The 21983-nt window shown below is 38.6% G+C and overlaps 1 protein-coding gene across 2 annotated transcripts in view; it reads left to right on the forward strand.

Annotated features, from left to right (window-relative positions):
• LOC128076173 (connector enhancer of kinase suppressor of ras 2-like) overlaps window positions 1-21983 on the forward strand; it is a 172763-nt gene that overhangs the window by 43188 nt on the left and 107592 nt on the right. For both annotated transcript variants that reach the window (XM_052673561.1, XM_052673562.1), the window contains exon 2: window positions 19299-19462. In XM_052673561.1, the coding sequence (XP_052529521.1) occupies window positions 19299-19462 (164 nt within the window). The remainder of the gene's footprint in view (window positions 1-19298; window positions 19463-21983) is intronic.

Raw genomic sequence — 21983 nt, forward strand, 5'->3', positions numbered from 1 at the left:
ATCGTTGTTGTCGTAAAAAACCATTTATCACGTAATTATTAACATAAGCATGTGGGTACTTCCCACAGTTCCTGTTCTTTCTGCTTTGAGATCTTTGATGTTTTGTTTTGTAGCCGAACTGCACGCTTAAGCAAATGGTTTCATTGAGCGCCTGCTTTCATTCATGTGTTTGTGAAGTTGGTTGTCTTAATTGTGCACAAAGTTTCACAGGTCTGGAGAAGTACATTAAAGTCAACTACAGCACGAGGCAGCAACAGATAGTTTTGTGTTAGATGATAAACATTGCAAATTTGCTAGAAAAATGTGATAATTTGGCAATCTGATAAAATTGATAAATGTGACAATGCTCTATCTTCATGTCACATTAATGCAGTGTAAAAATGCCTGGTTAACCCAGAATGTATGCTAGCAGCTTAGACTAGTAGTTGCATACATGCTAAATTCAGTGGCAGTGAATTGAATATCTCCTGAGGCACTTGCAACTCAACAAAGCAAAAGATAATTCTTATGAAAGCTTGTATGAGCAGAAAAGCTTGTACATAGTCAGAAAAGAGAACTGTCCCTATGGGATACCTCACTTGTTATATATAATTCCATTTTATTATTTTCCTGTGTATAGATCTGTCATAAGGAAAAACCTGTTGATCAGAAACACATTCTGTCATCACATCTTCAGCGCTTATTTCATCTTTTTTTTCTTTTTCTTCTGGAAGAAGCTTCTTGAAGGTAAAAAATAACACTTTCTGCTCGACTGTGAACGAAAATCAGAATTGCAGTGAATTGAGCAGAAAATGACAGCATCCTCAATACAATCATGTAAATTTTGTGAAGACCTCCCTAGAAAATGAGAGAGCGCAAAATGCCGACAGCGGTATGCAATGGGAAAATCACCCAGAAGCAGTGTGGGTAATTCCTCTGAGTGGTGCTGTGATAAAGTTTTTCCGTTGGTTTGGTTTTGAATTGAAAAATCTCGTTTCTCAAAGAGAAAGGGATTTTTGCAACATGCCAGGAAAATGAAGCAATGTGATTTTGCAGCATTCTGTTCTGTCAGTAGATGGGAGAGCACGATGCAGTTCTGCCTCTGGTTTGGCCACTCCAGATGCTGATATCGGTGAGGGAAAGTAGTGCTAGGATAATTAATGCAATTTGAACACGTGGGCTTGTAAGCTCTGAGTTTCAAGAAAATCCAGTGTGGCATTCGAGGCTTCCAAAATAAAGAGAAAAATATAAAATAATGAAGACAGTGAGCTTGTGGAGTGGATTGCAAGTTACTTTTTGTGACACTTTTTGTGACACTGCTTAGCAGTAATAAAACTTGTCCTGGAGGAAACTGACGTATTTACAATTGAAATGGAGAAATTATCACAGCAACTTTGAGAAAGCTCAGTATGAATAAGTAAAAACACTGAAAATATATCTTCCACTTCACTTGTGATTTATATTTCCCTTCCTTGTAGCCCCAGCATTTTGCAGTGTGGAAGTCACCTCTCAGTCACTCAGGTTCTTCCCTGTTCTATTTTTTCTTTTTTCTCTAATTGATGACTTTCCACACAGTAGCAGTAATCTGTTAACAGTTCCCAGACTGCACGACCTTTTATATCACTGTATTTCATTCAATTTCTACTCAGTCATACCGTTCTTTTCAGACAATATTTCAGCCTTTATTGACACAGCCTTTTAAGTTCATTGTTAATCTGCTTCATGAGCACACTGACTGCTATGGCTAGGAAAATGGAAGTGAGCAGTTTTGATGAAGTTTGAAAGAAGCTGGTTTTAAAAAGGCAGAAGGGAAATGTGTGCCATGAGACTTGGAAGGTAACATGGTGCAGGAGCTATAAATAGTTTGGAGGTGGATTCCCAGGGAGACTTGGTGTTTTGCTGTAGAGGGGAAGAAGAGTGCTTAAGATCAAAAAGGACACAGTCATTAAAGGAGAATGAGTGAGTGCCAGCTAGGCTCTACAAGCTGAAACTGGGAGATGCGGGTAAATTTGAGGAAGCTTATAACCATTTACTCCCATAAGTTGAAGGTATAGCAGAAAACCCTGCAGCACACAAATACAGTTGGATTAAAATATTTAAGCATTCCTTGCTCACGTTTTTGCTGTTTGATGTCTGAGAAGTGAACAGGGTAAAATCTTATAACTTCTCCTGACAGATGAACATGGAGTGAGCGTTCCTCCAGGTGAGGCATGATGCACTTCAACAATTACATTTGTGCTTTCTCCTCCAGAGAGATCTAGTTAGCACTAGAGATGAATATAGCAATTTGGAGAATGAAAAAAATATCTCCAAAAAACCCTCACTTATAAAGATGCATGTTTCAGAAGGAACTATTACTGAAGCAAAAGCTCATATCCATTTTGATTACTGAAACAGGATAGAACTAGAGATTGCTCACAATGCAGTCCACATTGACTTCCTGAGATATTTTGAGAGAGATTTACTTGAGACAATGGTGCTTTCTTCTGTAATTTCTCAAAGATTTTTTTGCTGCAGTTGGAAGCTGACTCTTCTTTTGACCCATTTAGTGATCAGATTGAAAACATGAAGGGATAAAGAGTCCTGCAGATTTACTGCAGTGAGAGAACTGGTGGCAGAAGAGTTAGGAGAACAATTTGGGTTAAAACAGTCTAATATCAAGGATTGAGAAAATTTTATACTCAGTACAATTAAATATAGAATAAATATGGAATGGAATTTGTTAATTAAGTTTTAGCAATTTGTTAATAAATCTTTTGATGGGGATGAATTTTGACAAAGCATGCTGATTTTGGGGGAGAGAGAAGAGGAATGCTGGAAATTTGCAGAGTGGAATTAAAGTTGCTTAGAAGGCAATAGGTGGACTGCAAAAAGCATTGGATGGCAAAATGTAAGATGCTTGCATCATTACCATGCTCTCAGCAGCCACTCAGCTGCACATTACTAGGAACGGTGATAGAAAATTGCAGGTTAGGAAACAAGAGCCAGAGCTGACCCTACAGGATGAGAATAAAATAAACAGGAGAAAGGGAGTCTAAAAGAAGTACTGAGAAAAACAAGTGGGAGTGCAGATAACTAAAATAAGAAGGGGCTGTTAGAATAACATTTGCAAAATGAACAAGAGATATGTGGGAAAACAAGTAGAGTTAAAGAGCAAGCGACAGAATGTGTGAATACATAATGCCTACTTGAATTTTCTGGCATGAGAAATGTGATAAAGATGTGGTAGACCAAGTGGATGTAATTTTCCATGCCTCATTTATAACACTTGGATTTATTTTGATTATCAACACTCGTGACCTGAAATGCATTAGAGGAAAATGCAGCTTGAGCACTGCTCATTGCAAATTTTTGCAAATCTTAAAAAAAAAAAAAGGAAAAGTGTATGTTACAAATTTTCTTTGCTTTCTGAGACAATAGGTGCTTCATTTATCTTCTGGTTAGAGAAGATTCTAATTTTTCCCTCTTAATTAGGCCCTTGCATGAGAACTGTGAAGAGGCACAGTGCCTATTTCTAGCTCTCCCACTGCTCTTCAGTGTGATTTCATGAAAATTGCTTTACGTCTGTTTCGTTCAGTTTTTTAACCTGTGAAATAGGGATTTATAATGAGCTGTGAGTTTTGCTAACATAAGCTTTGCTGCATAAAAATAACGCATTGTTGTCATTAATACACATATGTATTGTAACATATTTTAATTTCATACATGTGTGCTTTTTGAGAGTTTGTATGCTAAGAAGCCAGAAGGGACCCTCGAGTATCTCTGGAAAGAAGGTTGTACACCTTGCTGGTGCAGGTTCCCCACCAGCTGAAGCTGATCTGACACTGTGCTGTCACAGATAGCAGTGGTCTTGTCATTATCCTGGCAGTGTGCTGCCCTATAAGAGGGTTCATAAAATATATCCACCAGCTGTTAGAACCCACTTGCACAGCTTCATAATTGTATGTGCAAATGCAGGAGAGGGGAGCAACGTGTGGGAAGAAACCGCAGAGGAGAGCGCTGTGAGTGCGGAATTGACTTCCAGTTCAGAAACCTGTTCATGTTTTTGTTTTTGTTCTCTTTGCGATAAATTGAACTCTCCTATTTCTTTTTGTCTGTTGGACAGGCTTCAAAGGAGAGAGCTGTCATTTCTGCTGGGTTTTAAAAGATTAGCAAAAGACCTATCCACTATCAGTGCTTCTGCCTGTCACTGACTTATCAGAAGAGTTTTGTCAGAACTATCTTCCAGAAATTATGAAATTTTGGGAATACTCTGATTAATAATAGACTTTGAATAGAAACAGTTTTTCAAGAAGCTACCTATTTAGGTTGCTGGGAGTTCACTGTAAGCTTCAGCACAAGAGGTTGTCAGTGGTTAATGGGCTGATTCGGCCCAGCTTGGTGACTAGTGGGGCAGAGTGGGTCTGTGGGTCCACACCTCTGGAAAGGGGAAAATCAAGGGAAAGAGAGATGGGCCTCAAAAATAACAGCAGCAATGATCTGAGGAGAAACAAAGTAATTTACTAAATAAGATAGCAGAATGCAAGATAACACACTATAATACAATATAACACAATACAATTAGAATTGGAGCTAATAAATCAAATATAATGAGAGTACCCAAAAGCCAATGGCCTTACTTTAATGCTGAGGTGAGACGTGCGCTTGAGACAAGCAGAAGGGAGGAGAGCTTGGTCCTGTCACCTTGCCAGGGGCTTCATCTATCTCCAATCTGAACACAAAGCCCTCTGGGGGGTGCAGTTCTTCTCTTCTGGGACAGGTGCCTGGAACTGCAGCACTGACTCTTTAACTCCCAGTGCACTACATGATGTTGTGATGTGGAACACCGACAGCCCAAAATCATAAATCCATGACAGAGATGAGAACATTAATAATGGGTGAGCTCTGAATTCTGGCTTGCCATGCCCATCTTGGTTCATCTTCCTGTGTTTTTTTAATTAAATTCTAAGATTCTCTTTAAAATAAATTTACATACTCGTGAACAGAATTGTTTGTCATTCTGGAAAACCTCTCAAGGTATGTTTGGATCTTTCTGTGCAACAGAAATTGGTCATTTAGAGTTGCTTTGGAACATTCATCTGGGCACAGAAGCCAGCACTGAATCTCCCTATCTCAAGCAAACTCAGGGAGCAGAAGGCAGCACCTCCCTGCTCTCATCTCTGCTTTTATTCTTTAGGAGTGGAATTCCCTTTCCCCATTTGGCATAGCTGTACAGGCTGATTTCACACAGAGCCTTTCTGACACTAAGACAAATTCATCTTCCTCAAGTATGAGAGAAGTTCCATCTATTCTCTCTTTTCCTTTATAAGCAATGGCTAAATTCAGCTCTTTGGGTTAAAAAATGAATAGTGCAAGAACATGGCATATGGCCGCTTGCCTAAGAAACTGGCTTGTTTACTGAAAGAAACTGTAATGTGTTGGCATTCCCTGTAATTCAGCTTAACTGGGAGCCTGCCAGAATTAAATCAAAATGTGTTTGCAGTATATCCAAAATATAGCCAAAGTGCCAAGTCTGTAGTAGCAAGTACAACAACCTGTTTCAGAGCAAAACATGAAAATGTCCCAATATGCAAAATAAATTCACTGCTGTTGTTTTCAGTCTACTTATTAAAACAAAAATAAAGGGTGTAATAAGTTGTTTGACTAGTGATGTAGGAATAATACTCAGATGAGCAGTTCAACAAAATTAAGAATTTTATCAAGGATTTGTAGCTGGAAAGGGGACAAGTTTAAGGCTCTTTGCCCTCCAGTGGGCTGCAATGTTAGATAGTATGGATTGGAGGTCAGTATCTAAAAGGAGACTATGAGAAAGAAGGAAACAGCTCTTTAGCAGGATCTGTTGTGATAAGACAAGGAGAAATAGTCTCAAGCTAAAAGAAGGGAGAGATTTATATTTAATATAACATTTTTCCCCATCAGGGTGGTGAGGCACTGGCACAGGTTGTCCAGAGAGGTGGTAAATGCCCCATCCATGGAGACACTCAAGGTCAGGGTGGACCGGCTCAATGTGCCTGATACAGTGTAGATGCTCCTGTTCACTGCAGAGTTGGATTAGATGTAATTTACGGGTACCTTTCAACTCCAAGGATTCTATGATTGTGTCAGATGTGTGGTTGACCACTTCACTGGGCATACTGGACTGAAAGAAGCCACTGAATGTGTAGCAGTGTTGTGGGATGCTTGCATGCTGAAGATATATCCTGCCTTTATCTGAGCAAGTAGCATGAGAGGTCACACTTCAGATAATTTTGGATGCCTCTGTCACAGGCAACCAGAAATGGACCTGTTTTTTTTTGCTTTTGCTAGCTGGGGTATGTTCAGTCTTCACCTAGTCTGTATCTCATTTACTTTGCATCTCATGTAACTTTGAGGAGATGAAATTTACTGCTGCCATAAAGCTAGTGTTAAAGATGCTGTGTGTGAGTATTTTTGGTGGCAATACCACTGGTCCTATATCTAGAAGGAGAGCTGGGTACAGCTGATCACCACCTTTTGGAAAGTGTAATTGTGCTTAATCATAAAATAGAAGAGAACATCCATTTAAGTAAGATCAGTAAGTACTCTGCCCTCCAAGCATTTTTCATTCAGTCCTTGAGAAGAAAGCTTCACTCTGACCTTTGTATTTTTCCATGTATAGAGTGGTGTCTCTTTGGTTTCAGTGCAGCTGTATGTGTACCATCTTGACCTTGGGAAGAGAACTGTCTGGAGAAAATGCAAATTTCTTAAAGTTCTGTATCTCACTCTCATGTCCTTTGGTAGAGCTTTGAAAAGTGCCAAACAAGCCATTTCTGCTCCTTTTGGCTCCTCACTGGCAGGAGTTCCTCTGGACTGACTCAGTCTCCACATGTTGCCTGGAGGAATTTTTTTCTCATCTCCTTGAGATCAGTACCTCCTCTCTGCTGAACATGAGCAGTATTCTCATTTTTGCTGTCTACTGAATTTCTTAGTCGACTGAGAAGCAGTAACTTCAGATCTCCCAAAGATTATATAGCATTTTCTTGATTAAACCAGCACTTCCACGTAATTGTACAAGGCTGTATAATAAATTCTCATGAGATCATAAAGGTTATAACAAAGGTAGACTATAGGTGATGAGAACAAATGAAAAAATTTGTTTAGTGCTTATTTCTTTTCCTAAAGACACCAAGCACTCCGTGCTTCAAGGAATGCAATCTCTCTACAAGCAGGCTTTGTTCAGGTCATGTCACTGATTATTCTGGAGTGGAGAAGGCACTGAAAGTGCTGCAATTGTAAGCACTGGGAAATGTAATTGTGCTACCAAAGACTGTCTTTATTGAGGAAATTAGCACATGCATATACCAGCAAGTATCATGGGAAAAGTTAATTCCTGCAGAGGATTTTTCAAAATGGAGGAGGACTTAAGTGAGGTATAATTCTTCTGTGTGATGCCCTTGCACAGAGACATGAATTTCGATCCATGAAATTGAATGAGATGATCCACAAACCTTTGGCCGTTGTGGGCTCAATCATGCAGCATTCAGTGCTCTCAGGCTCTGCTCCAGCAATGCACTTAAGTTTAATTAGAATCATGTGAATATTCCTGTGCAAATCAATGGGAGGATTAGCAATATATATGGAAGTGAGGCAGGCACTTAAGTTCCTACTTGGATTGAGGCCAGACCCGCACAAATAATCACCAAAGTGCTTCTTATATTAAATAATGACTGGTAACAAGAATAGGCCCTCCAAGGTCTATTGCATAAAAAAATGCATTTTTCAAATAGCTGTGTATGCCCAGTGATTTAGGGGGCCTCATATAAAAATTTAGTACTGCGATTTCCACAGACTGCAAAGGTCTGTCAGAAACGCTGTCCGGTTAATTAGATTTATATTACAAACAAATTGTGCTTAATTTGTCAAGTTATGTAATATAACTGCTTTTTCAGTTATGAAATTAAACATACAATGCATCGTAAGATTTTCTGTAATTGTCAAGGATTTAATTGATGATTCCTTAGGGCAACATACCAAAATCAACTTCCCTCCTGCAGTTTTGTTATTATTAACCCAGCCATCAGTTTCTTCCTCTTTCCCTGACCACATTTGTACTCAGAGGAGCACTGTCCCATCAGGGCTAGCTGGGACTCAGGCCATCTCTGTCTTTTGCGAAGGGACTGATTTGTTACCCTCTGTACTACCAACACATTTTTTAAAAAATCTGACATAACTGGTAGGAATTTTGTACTTCAGAAGCATCTGTGCTTGCAAAGGAGCAGGGAGCAGCCAGTCCTCATCCTCTCTGTGTCCTGCTTTGTGCTTGGTGTTGCAGCCACTCTTTTCTACCTGCACGCAGTTTGTGCCCTGTAATTCTTCCTTGCCCTGCCTGCTGCTAATGCTGCTCTGGTTGGTGTCTGTACCGTAAACTGCATTGGAGCATATTCAGCTGCTGAACAAAACCCTTTTCTTGTATTTTTCCTGAGCTATTGTTCGGCTGACTCAGCTCCCCATTCCAGCCCAACATGCCTCCACAAAGACATTTGGAGGTAGTGAGTGCGAGAGGCAAAGAGCAGAAAAATGCTTTAGCTGCTTTAGCTGCTAAAGAACCAAAGTTCTTTAACATGTTGACAAAAGAAAGTAAAAAGAAAAGGTTGAGCAGCTGAGTTTCCCTTCACCTTCTGTGCACTTCACCTCTCACTTGCTGAAGCTGGCAGATCTGGTTCACTGTACAGCCATAAAATTACCAGTTCCAGTACAGGAGAGGAGATGGGAGGAAAAGTTGTTCCCTCTTTCAGCAGCAGCATGGTTTGAAATTGGCTTATGTCCATTATGGAAGTGCACCTTCAGTGCACCTTTTTATATCTGAAAAGAAATAGATAATCTTTAGAAGTACAGTTGACACATCAGATATTTGAAAAATGAGAGATGCTGGGAGGCAGCGAATAGCAAAGTGGCTCAGTAGGAAAGCAGACATGAAGTAATAATTTTGCAAAAGAAGAGAGAGAAACAAAGACTGAATGTAGCACGGAGCTGCGGCAGCCAGGTGTGCCTGTGAGTTACTGAGTGACAGCACAGGAAGAAGTGATTGCAGTGACAGTGGCACAGCAATTAGGTATGGCCTGTGAAATGAAGTTAGCATACCTAGAAGGTCAGAAAAAATGATAGTTTAGAAAAAGCTATTTACATAACTTACAAAAACATTTCATAAATATGAAAGTCGCATTTTGTTCACCTCTGGCCTTTCAGTATCATCTCTGGCTGGCTTCCCTGCTCTTTTCTTGTCACAGTTATTTAATGCAGAAACCCATAATTCTTCCATTTATTTCTACACTCTCTCTTATTGTTCCCGCATTAATCTTCACGCGATTTGGTCCTGCCACAGCCTCCCATCTGCGTGGCTCAGGGCTGTGCTCAGAGACCCTTCCGAGAGGCAGCAGCACACCCAGCTGTGAGCATCCTGCCTGCATCAGCCTGCTACAGGAGCGGGCTGCTTCCTGACTGGGACTTCAGGAGCTGCCCAGCCTCCTTCGAGCACCTTTAATCCTCTCCTGTCTCACTGTGTTTACTCCTCTGGCATAGGTGAAAAATAACGCTGTGAACCCTAGAAGGCTTTTTCAAGGATTTCACTGGGAAATGCCTGGAAGTGTAGTGAGGCAGCCTGCTCCCTAAGAAACCATGAGGAATGTCCCCAGAAATGTTACTGTGTATCAGACTACTTCTGCTGACAAAAGAATTAATGAATCCTGCTCAGTTAGTGCAACTTGCTTCACCTTGTTAGCTTAGTATTCTTATTAAGTTAAACATTTGCCCTTTCACCAGCAGTTGCTTAGAGGTTCTGCGGACAAGCTTGCTACTGACATTGCCACTACCTACCTTTTACCATCACATATCTGTTACCCCATGCCTGATAGTTTAAGTAAACAGTTACAACTGTTTTCTCACAAAGAATGGGAAAATAACTGGAAATGGTCTCAAATCAGTGTTCAGTTTTCTGTTTTCTTTTTTTTTTGTTAGCACTAGCAGGATCTCGAGCTGCAGCAGCTTTTAGCTCTAGATGGAAATGTTGCAGTACTTCCAGTCTGATCCTTCCTAGTTGGATTTAAATTTCAGTTTCTAGTCCTGTCCTATGTCCCATTTCTGCTTGCTGCCATGTAAGTGTCCCAAGCATCTGAAAAAGTAGTAGCTCAAGCATCTGTGTGTGTGTTTGAAGTGTTTTGTATTTGTAATCACTTGGCTTTACATTTTTTTAATACTAAATTACCAGAAACTTTTATTTCACTGGGCAGATGAGAATTTTCTTGTAAGTTGATTTGTAACCATTTTGTTCACAGACTTTTGGCCATATATTTATTTTTAGAAATGATATATTTCTTGCCAGTTTCTTGTTGGTACATAGGATTTAATCTGGAACAAGCTATGGCCAGATCAAATAGCAAAGCATTTACAATTCAGAATCCGAACACAAAATAGTAGTGATTTAAAATGCAGCAGTGCTTTTTGTCGTGTAGTTGAAGCCAGAGACTTAATCTGCCTTAATCTTCTCCTGCTTGAAAAATGGTAGCAAATAGAAATTTCTAGCCCTCATCCTGTTCAAAATCAATCATAATGATTTTTTTTTTCTGACATTGCCATATAAATAAGTAGAATAAAAATGAGTAAATATAAGGAAAGAAAAACACTTTCCTTCAGTGGGATTTTAGACTTTTTTTCTTGTTTTACTTCTTTCCATTTTATTAGTTTTTTGCTAGTTTCACACTGGCTGTAACAAAAGAATAACATTGTCTAGTTTGGGAATTTCCTGACAATTAATTGACAGCTCCTGACAATCACTTGACTTCTAGCTGAGCTAATCAGTGATAGCTAGAACTAATTCCTCCAAACTGCTTAAGAGCTTAATTTAAGATCCTCCAGATTTGTGCTGCTAATAGGACATGATGGAGAGCTGAGGCGCTGGGAGTCGTATTGTCCGAGTTCCCCACAACAACAGGAGCAGGAGGTGTGTGTGAACCCAGGCCCACCGCATCCCCGGCTTTGCTTTGCTAAGTGCTGACCAACAGATGCTATCAACAAAGCTGCTGATCAGCTCTGAGAAAAGCATGAATACTGTTTTTTTTCTTTGACTCCTGCAACAATCGCAGGGAGCTTCCCCAAGACTTTTGGCAACTACATGAAGAACTTAGTAAGGAATTGCCAAGCCCAAGTTCTGCTTCTAGGATTTGTGTCCTGCAGCTGTTTAAACTATTGTGTGTTGGGCCCTAGACTTGTGAAGAAATTGTATTGAGCAGAAACCTTATTTCTTTGTGCTTTTTGCTGTAAATGCATGCATTGGATTTGCCTTTCTTTTGATATCTAGGATTTTTACTAAAACATGTCAGTGAAGTCAAAACAAGAATTAATATATTTTGGCACTGAAATATCTGTAGCAATTTTTAGTCTTCTGTCAGCTCTTTTATCGCCTCTTTGCGAGTGTTAGCATTTGCTGACAAAATGGGATTTGGGGCTTTTGGCTATCCTGTTATAAGTTTGCTTTGTTTTCTTGATAGTGTTTTGCAGGAGTACATATGCCTCAGAAATTTTCTGTTCCTTTATGTGCACTTTGGCTGGGAAACCTTTGTTCTGAAGCATCTGTGACATTGTGCCTGGATATTTCTGATTATGAATGTGAGCTGAATTTAATGTAGAATGCTATTGCAAATTAATCAGAGATGCATTTAGAGTAGGAGCCATTGCACCAAACTTTAAATGTCCACCTTATCTACGTATAGCCTTTTGAGTTTAAGAACTATGTAAATAAACAACTATATGAAATAAAGAGTTTTTAATAGTTCCAAGATAGCTGTAAATATGTCTGGAACAATGGCAGGAATGGTGATCTTAAGTTTGCCATCTCATCAAATAGAAATGTAAATGAAGGAAAGAATTCCCTAGTGCAGTTCTCTTATGGCACAGCTTTTGAAAAGCACGCTTGGCAGTGGTGCCAACTGAAGCAGCTGCTCTGTCACCAGATGATGTTCACCACCTCCTCTGTGTCAGTTCCATAGCTGGTAAGCAAGGAGCAGAGCTACAGGAGCAGTTTGTGGCCCAGATTGCGGTGCGGCTCTGCACAGAGGCGCGAGGAGCAGGACAAGTGGCCCAGCTCACAGCTGGCACTGCTGTGTCTGCCAGGAGGGATTCTCATCAAACTTTGTCTCTAAAAAGCAAAGCAGTGTGGGACGTGAGTTCAGCACAGGAAATAGATAGAGCGACTTGCCTAGCATTTGGCCAAAGAGTTTCTCTTTAAAATAAATGTAATGAAAAGATCCAGTGTCCAAGTATCTGAGCTTAGTCACACCACAATATGGAATCCAACGAATGAGAGGTGTGGACATGCTGGCTGTTGGACCTGCTGGCACTTCCAGATCCTTCTCAGCCACGCTGCTTCCAAATGACCGGAGGCTGCTGTAGTATTTGTATCAAGGAGAAAATTAATAGGACTGGGGAAAAACAAACTTTTATTAGCACAGAGAGCTAACAAAACTGCTTGGGTATTTTATCACTTTTATTGCAAGTTCGTCAGTAACAGTGTAAGTGACATTTCTCAAGTTTAAGACTGCTGTGCAGGAGTGTGGTCTTGGTTTGAAAATGTGATGTGCTCTCTGAGAGTGACACTTATCCTCCAGAAACATCCTCAAGGTCAGGTGTGGTTCCAGCAAGCTTTCTGAAAGCGCAGCTTGTTCCTCCTGCGATGGTGCCACAGCTCAGCAGTGCCTGTCACTTTGTGGGGAATGTCTTCACTCACTATTATTCACTTACAGGTAATGAAGGCAGAACTATATTAAGTCACTTACTTCATATATCCAAATGTCAATTTAAGGGTGATGGCATAACGTTAAATCAAATTTTGAAAGTGGAGCAGTTTGCTCATTTGTTATTAATATTGCCTGACACGTCTGCTCATAAAACTCTCTTTCCAGGTGCTCTGAACTCTTAAAATATTAATATTTCAGTGCTGCTTTTGTCTTGATATTACAGTTCTCTCGGAAAACTGCTGCCAAAAAGAGCTTGTAATTATAGACATTGTGCGATCACGGGAAAGCCTGTTGCTTTGGCCATGCTTTAAAAAAAAGTTACAATTTTCTGCAAATTATAAGGAGAATGGGAGAATCTGAGATTATGGAACCTGCAAGGAGATCACAGGGGATGTGGCTGAAGAGTGAGCCCAGTGAGGTGCAGGAAGCTGAGAAAGCAGAGGAGTTGGATCCAGCCAAGGTTGGGCCACTCGAAGCTGCAGTGAAGTTGGTGTTTTGGGTTAGTCAGTGTCTGGGGAGCAGCCACTCAGAGAGCTCATCCCACTGTGGTTCTCGGTTGTGGAATTCAAGTACTGGAGCTCTGCCTCTATTTGCATTTGAAACATCCATCTGTATCTCTGTGAATGTTATTGTAATGACATGGGAAAGTTACCCAGGAAGCAACATTTAAACATATTATATTTGCACAGTCAAGCACTTAAAGGTCATATAATACCAGAACTGAATATTTTTCAAAGAAGACTCTTAATTTGCTTTTATGCCTGTTTGAGCATTCATGCTGTGTATTGTAATTTTTAACGTAGTTTCTGTCTACAATTTTATGATGTTATAGGTCAGGCATGTTACAAGTAGGCTTTTAAAGATGTGAAATGCATGAGATCCTCTAGTTTTTAGATAGACTTTTAAGTGTAGGTTGAAAATATTCCAAGGTTGGTGGTTTTTTTTAGGGTGTTTTCAAATGTGTTCCATATCTCTCTGAACTGGGGGGACATGAGGATCCTTCTCCCAGGCACTCCAAGCAATGGCTTCTTCCTGACAGGGCTTAAGAATGAGCAGCTGGTGCTTGAGCAGGAGCTTAGTGTGAACATGGTCCTGAGGATTATGCCCTTCCTTTATTTGGACTGAATAATTCTTACAAAGCTTCTAATGTCACTGATAAAAAATACCCACCTGATGATCTTCATTGTTAGAAGTTATATAAGGATTGGAAAAGATCCACTCTGCCAAAGCCAATGTAATAAATCACAGGAGTTTTAAATCAAAATAACCCATGAATTGATGCATGTATTCAATATAATTTCATTTAGCAAAATGCTTGTGTTCCCCACCCACATTCTCCATTCACCAACCAGTCATTGCCTTCCAGAACTGTCTAGTTAGCTGCTAAAACTTGCTTTATGTAGAAAATACCAATTGATTCCAAAATCCTTTTTTCTTCCTGTAACTACTGTTGCTCAGCTGTTAGAAGCACGTAGGCACTGGCAGATCTGCGTGTGTAAAACTAAAGCTTGTGATGGGAGCAGAGGTTGGTGATTCCTTCCCGTGTAATTAACTGGGGTAGGGGTAATTAACAGGTAGCTTTCAGCACAGAAATGAGTCGTTCCTTTCTTGCTAACAGTGAATAGTTAATATTCTGGACTTGCAAGTAATTTTGCCTTGCAAGAGAAATCTTTAATGGAGCCAGGTGGGGCATTTTGGTGAGGTCCCGGTTGTTTGAAACACACGAGGTCACTTGCATAAGCAGCTGGAATGAAAGGATGTGGATTTTTTTCTCCCTATGGCTTTAAACTTGCTTCAGCAGTCTCTCTTTATGCTTTTTCTCAAAGCAGACACTGTTTCTGGTCTTCTGCCTTTCATGCTCCCTTCTTTGCAGTGTTTGTCCTTCTCTTCCCCTTGTCGCCCAGAGACAGCTCCACTACAGTCAGTTTTCTTTTGAATTATGACGTGGCCCTGGTGGCTCCCAGCTCTGTTGCTGCTTTGAGATGTGCTGCTGCAGGCTGGCCATGCTTCAGAAGGCGCTTGCCTTCCCAAACCAGCATTTACCTGCACTGGAGAAGCTTTAATGGATTTCTCCTAATATCTAGTACAACAGTCAGTATTTTTGCATGGAATCTGCTTACATAGCTTGGATTTGCTGATTGTTTTATTTTTTTTTTTCAACAAGTCACTATTCTGTCATGACTGTCAGATGTGATTGCTGTTTAGCTTTTATTTTAGCCTATTGAGATACATTCATAGGAATATTAATTTGCTCTTTCCACATTGAAGCCAAACCAGGCTGTAATCCTTTTGAAAAAACTGAAATCACACCATTGACTTCCAGGTTTTGTCCTTTATATCCTCATTCCACAACCATTAACATCTGTACTTCACAGCTGCTGTTGTATAGAAACATCTCTGCAAATGTGATTTCAGATTTCTGCTATATGCTTTTATATATTCTCTCAGATCCTTATTCAAACTGTTCCTAATTTCTTGGCAAAATTAACTGTAATTGCTCTACCTAACCTCCTTGCATCAGTGCTAAACCAGTCACTGAGCTGTTTTCCTTCTCTTTCATTCAAAGACCTAAAACCAGAATGAGCAACCTAGTGTTTTCATACTAGAGAGTATTGTGTTGTGTACCCTCTGCTGTCAGAAGACTCAACTCAAGAGAGCAGTTCTGTACTGACAAGCTGAACTGGAAAGGAACTTTGCTGTCTGTCTTCCCTGTAACCCCTCCATTTCACAGACAGGGTTTTGTTGTGCCAGCCAGCTGCCTTGTATTTTTCTCTGGGAATAATGACGTAGTTTGAAGAAAGCCATCATTTGGTTAAGGATTGTTAGGATAGATTATGTTGCAAAGATTCACTAATATATACAGAAAAGAAAAGGAGAACAAATGTAATGTATGAAGACATTTGTGAAAAAATAAAAATCACACACCTTTACCTTAAGAATTATGTTTCTTTTGTGATGGATCACACTTGACTGAGTTACTTTTACCACATTTCTCCCCTATGAGAGCTGCCCTGTCTCCATAATTTGACTTTTTATATAGAAGGCAACAATTTGTTCTTTTCTTTTACGCATTTTTCCCTCAATATTCCTAGTGCCAGGGGGACAGATCTTTACATAACACGCAAACTGTGTTTATGGATTTCATGTAAAACAAACTCGATATTTGGTGACATCAATGCAAGGACTCATTTTAATCTCATGGGCCTTGTTGCCCATAACATGTAGTATTTCTTTTGTAACATTGGCTTGGAGTTAATACCTAAATCTGATTTCAGCTAGGTCAATGCAGAATTTTTTTATTACACACTGCTTTGCTTTGTTTTATCAATTCCTTTCTTAATAATTGTGCAGATCAGGAAAAAAACCTGTAAAGCTAACTGACTTCTCTTTCTCCAGCCCTTTCTCCTGACTTTTTCCCTCTTCTCTCTCTTTATGTTGCCTTGATTAAGGTTCTCTTCCTTGCCTTATTTTCAAGATTGTGTTTTGCAGTGCAGATAGCAAAAATCTTGGTTTTCATCTATTCTTTGGATCTGGAGATAAAGTTTCCTAGTCCATGTGAATGGAATAAGTTGTCTTTTACCTAAAAACAGTAAGAGACAAAGTAGCACATTTCATGGATGTTAAATCTCAACTTTACATTAAAACATGCATGCGTAGACTATTTTCCTTGAATTATTTTATTGTATTATGAACGCTATATTGGTTATGTATAAACTCTACCCCCAGAAATGTAAGAATATGCAAGCTTCCCTGCTTCCTGCAAACACTGATACTGATACTATGTAACTTGGGAATAGTGATTTAATTTTATTTGCCTACGTACAGAACAGGGTTAATGCCCCCTAGCAGCTTCATAGCTATGAACATCAACTAATATAAGTCTTATTTGTAAACAGAAATTATATTGACAAAATTGCAGAAAGAGCACTAATGAGGCCTAAGTGGTTGGAGAAAGTAAATATTCTGTTTTGCTTTGGTGAGTCAAAGTGATCTCATTTTATACTCTTTCTAATTGCATCTTTGATATTTTCCTGCTCAAGATAATTACAAGTGTGAGAATAAGGACTGAAACTACTGTCAGCTAAACTCTTGCTTTGTAAGACCTCACGTTTACTTTTTACATCAGAAGAAAAGGAGTAATAGGATACAATACTTAGTTCCTAGGTAGACAGAGAGCAATGGACAGATACTTCTTTGTGTGTGTGTCTCTATTAGATGCTGTCATGCTATGAGACAGCCTGGATTTTTAATGATGTCTTTCTGTATTCTGTTGTCAACTGGCATACTGTTTGCACCAGTAAGTTAACGCCTTCTAAAGATGCCCTGGGGAGCTGTTACAGAGCAGAATGCATAACACAAATTTCATATTTTGCTGTTCTGTCATATATTGTCTCTGGTATAAAGACACATTTAATTCATCTGGCTATACACTTTTCATAGGGTGTCACATTCTTCTGGTATCTTTTAGATCTTTCTGACTACAACAAATGCTCATTTGTAACCATGATACTGACATCCGAAATTATTTTGTTTCACTTTTGCTCAAAATAGTTTTATTTTTGATAGTCCTTTCAGTGACTTTTTCTGACAAGTTTTTTCATAGAAATATGTTTGCTTCTGGTGAACACTTGCCATGGGGTTTACTCAATATTTCTGAGAATTATTTAGAAATGTGTAGTGGCTTTGAATTTCCAGTGTTAAATAATGCATGCACAACTTGCAGTGACCAGTTTTCAACCAATCCATACTGAAACCTACTTACATAAAACCATTCATTAAATCATTTAAACCAAGGAAGAGATGCAGAGAAGTGGTCTCCTGTTTGTACACGCTTCCAGAGCAGAGGAAAGGCTTGGGCATTTGTTACAAACAAAACAGACTGCTGGTTATAGACTTATGATAAATCCATTCCTTTTTCCTTTCAAAAGAGAGCTGAATGTTGTAGGTCTTTCTCATGACCACTGGACAAAGATCCCATGTGGAACCTAGCAGTCCTTAAATACGTGTAGCCAGTTTCATCATGATTTTCCAGGGAGTTTCTTTATGGTTGTTACCCAAGATACCCTGTCTCCACAAAGATGGTCCCATAGCTAAAACTGATATTTTTGTAGATGGGAACCTGAGATACAGACTTAATTACTTGTTTACATTTTGGTAATAATCTCAGCAGTACTAGGAAAATCTCGGGCAGCTTTACTTTTAATAATAGATACAATTAACTGGAACCCCATTATTTTCAACGTTATTCCAATGTTTCCAATATTAAGCAATAGAAAGGGAGATGTCTTAGCAGTCTTCTCTCTGCTCTTCACAGGTGTCATTGTACACGATTTTCCTCCTTGTGGAGAATAGCTTAATCTGTCTGTTACTTCCCATTCTGTTGATATTTTGTGATTTCTTAACACAGATTGATTGCATTTGCATTCTGTTACTATTTGAGCACTTGTATTTCTTAGCACGAAACAGCTGACAAAAAATATGCTGAATGAATGCACTTTTTATGTAAAAACTCTGCACTTGTTCCTGGATATCCATACGACTTCTGGATTTTGATTTTACCAAGTTCACTGGAGAACAAATACTAGAGATTAAACCCCACCTACCAAACCCACTTGCCTCCAAAAATTCAAATTACATCTGATTCGTAAGTCTCCAAAGATTTTCTAGGAGAATAGCAAGTTTCCAGTGAATATAGTACGAGGACTGCTCTGAAAGTAATGCCTCCTATTTATTCCTTGGAGATGGAAAATGAAAATGGATATGTACACTTCTAAATAGAATCCTTGAGGGAATTCTACATAATCTGGTATGACTTTCAATAGTAGAAAGTCACATTGTTCTAACTTGTGTGTCTCTGAAATAGATTTGGAGGAATGGAAGATTTTTGGACTCAGGTTGTTTATTGGTCCCTTTTCTGGTCTCAGAGAGCAGATTGACAACTACCAAGTCTGTTATTCTTACTATATCAAGTTTCAGCATGAAATGGAGTAATACTGTGTGCATGAGCAGAAATTACCTAACTGTATCTGATGCCAGCTGTAAAAATAACACATACATGTTATGTGGTTCAGAAAGTTGGATAGTTAGACTTGAAAAAAAACCACACAAACTGGGTCTTTTAACAATGGATTACTAAGCTTAAAGAACTTTTCCTTATTACAGAGATAACTGCACCATATGAAGAGTCATACAAGAAGCATCCCAAGAAGTATCTACTCCTAGTCACAAGCTAAACATATCCTTAGGGCTCCACAACATCATAAGAAAAAAGTTTTCCACAATGTCACTGTGTGCTTCTTTATCCTTCCCCTTATCTCCCTAATAAGTAACATGAAGGCTTTAAATTCATGCTAAAATGCTTAAGGGTTTTGAAAATAGTGTCAGTAGTACAAATTTTGGTTTTTAGTGCTATGAAGTGTGCTACTACGTAAGTTAAGCTGTGTTTATTTTTATTTTCCTTTATAGATCTAAGGAAGGATTTGTAATTGTATTCTACAGAAATTTCTGTACTTGTCCATTGTAGAATTATTGTTTGTTTCTGAATGTGCATTGTTGGCTTTTTTGTTTTAAAAGGCCTTGATGATTGCCTCCAACAATACATAAAAAATTTTGAAAGAGAAAAGATCAATGGTGAACAGCTGCTACACATCACTCACCAAGAGCTTGAGGAACTGGGAGTTACTCGCATTGGCCACCAAGAACTGATACTGGAAGCAGTTGATCTGCTTTGTGCATTGGTAAGTAATTTTCTGCATCGCTCATCTTAGTTATGTGGGTTTCGAAATTTCCAAGCCAAAATTAAAATAGTGCAGACTACATTCTCTCACTGCGTGCTTGCACAGAAACACTGGCTTTGCCAGATTAAAGGACAGACTTCTTTCAGCTATAAAGAAACTATATGTATCCATATGATTCTATGATTTTATGATTGTGTATGATGGTCTATTATTGCTCTTCCTCCAGCTTATTAGGTCCTGTATTCAAATGCTGTTGACTATTACTACTGGCATCCATATGGTTCTGTAATTATACACCATATGCCCCTGCATTCCACAGACATTTGCCACACTGCACTGAACCAAGTACACTTGAATGTTTTAACCATGCCAACGTTCAAAAAGATTGTACTCAGGAACAAGAAGGTAATGTTTATTAGACTGGAAGATTGTTTAAAATGAGATTTAAGACAAGATCAGGATGATAAAATTGACCATATCCAAAGAACAGGCATCTATGTTGATTTAAAGCTTCCTTAGCAACCTGCAAGCATCCAAATTTTGAATAAACCTCTTTTTTTTTCATTTAACAGATTATTATTTCTCTTAGCCTCTGAACAAAATATTTTATATCAGAAACTGTTTTTTTCTTTTATATTATTCCTGATAGAAAATAAAATGGATTGTATTAACTTAATTCTAAAGAAAAACGTGCTTGCTTTGTTCAAGAAGACAGGTGAAAGAATGTAGAAAATATATCTAAAAATCTAAATGTAAGTCGTAATGGACAGTTCCAGAATTTTACCTCTTTATCATGAGTTCTACTTTTTCATCAAGTCACTTATCTTGTGGAATTTTGATAACATAAATTGCCTCCAACAAGGCAACTTGCACTAAGGAATAAAAGAGAAAACAATTGCATCAAAATGCACTTGATGTTCTAGAAGAAAAAAACAGTATGAAGTACCTTTTATTGTGCACATGCTTATTGCAAGTGCTCTTAATTACAAAATATACTTCATGTAACTTGACATCTTCTTCTACAAATTAAGCAATTTCTATGTCAAAATACGTGAAAATAATAAATAAAACTATGTTAAAAGTAGAAACACACTTCTGAGCTTGATGCAGGCATACCTGTAAATTGGTGTGCAATGCATAACCTGCTAAATTTTATGGATTCTGAATCATTTTAGAATTAAACTCAGATGTTTTTCAACTAAATAATTGCCTTCACATAAAAGGAACCTAAATATTCCCTAGTGTTATTTTATTTAAAGAACAATACAGTGCTGTTGCCTGATACCAGTAAGACATAAAAGACCCAGGAAATTTCTTCTGGAAAAAGAAAACTTCAGTCAAGAGTGCCTATTAGGAGGACCCTCACTGCTTTCTTTTCTTTTTCTTTTTTTTCTCAATCTCTCTTTTCTTTTTTTCTTTTTTTTTAATAAAAGAATCTTACCTCCTAAATGCTGGCCCCACTGCAGGTCAGCAGTGCAGCTCTCATCCTACTGTGCTTTCCCATGACGCTGTTATTTTTCCTTTTAAAGCAGGGATGGGATTTTCCAGCTCCTGGTATCTGTTATTTAGCCTCCTGCCTTTAAGCCCTTATCCTTCCTTCCATCCTCACTCTTTCTAAAACTCCTACTTTAAAAATACTTTTGTTTGTCGTCTAAATTTTTATCTTGCAACCCATTCCATGTGTTTTCTGATGAATGAATCTTTGCTGCCTGTGGCTCTGCTTTTGGGGGTATTCTCTTGCTTCTGACATTTCCGCCTTGCTGCTATGTACAACACATTCTTTAGCCTTTGCAGCTTCCTACTAAGCAAGGATCACAATTAAAACTTTTACAAGATTAAGTAATATATCTATTCTTAACCTATAATAATTTAAGTCTATTTAACTGAAAACCATAATTGAAAAATTATTTTAAATAATGGCAGTGGTTGAATGGTAGGAGATCTGATGCTGCCTTTATTAACACTGAAATACTCTTCTAAAATATTACTGTAGAGCCCAAAGTTTTGAAACATTAATCTGTTATTGCTTGTTTAGGTGAACAATGAGAATTGTGGATTGGAGATAGGAACTGTAATGGATATTTAGTAGGGCAGCCAGTCTTAATAAAAAAAATGGGGTAAAACTAAACATAAAAAAGAGGGATCTGTATCTTACCCATGTCACTAAACAGGAACTAGAATAATTTCATACAAGAAACTCTTTGAATCAGAATGTCTTAAAGACTCCTAGTTTTCTGAGTTCTATCATAAGTAAATGGAACGCAGCCTGGTGCAACCCCAACCACTGAGATGTTAATACACTAATGAACTGGGTGTGTGTTTTTACATATTGTCAGAATATATAAAGTACCAAGTAAGCATATGTTTGGATTCATACATATAGACGCATTAAAAAATATTTTTTCAAAACTTGTTATGAAGAAAATGCAGAGGAAGCATCGCTTGAGGCAGCCCTGCCCAGCACGCCATGTTCAGGAGGTGGCAAGAGCAGGGCTCGCTCCCTCTGCCCACGGCACTCAGA

The sequence above is a fragment of the Tympanuchus pallidicinctus genome, unplaced genomic scaffold (genome assembly GCF_026119805.1).
Source record: "Tympanuchus pallidicinctus isolate F22 unplaced genomic scaffold, pur_lepc_1.0 scaffold13, whole genome shotgun sequence".
In the NCBI taxonomy this organism is placed as follows: domain Eukaryota; kingdom Metazoa; phylum Chordata; class Aves; order Galliformes; family Phasianidae; genus Tympanuchus; species Tympanuchus pallidicinctus.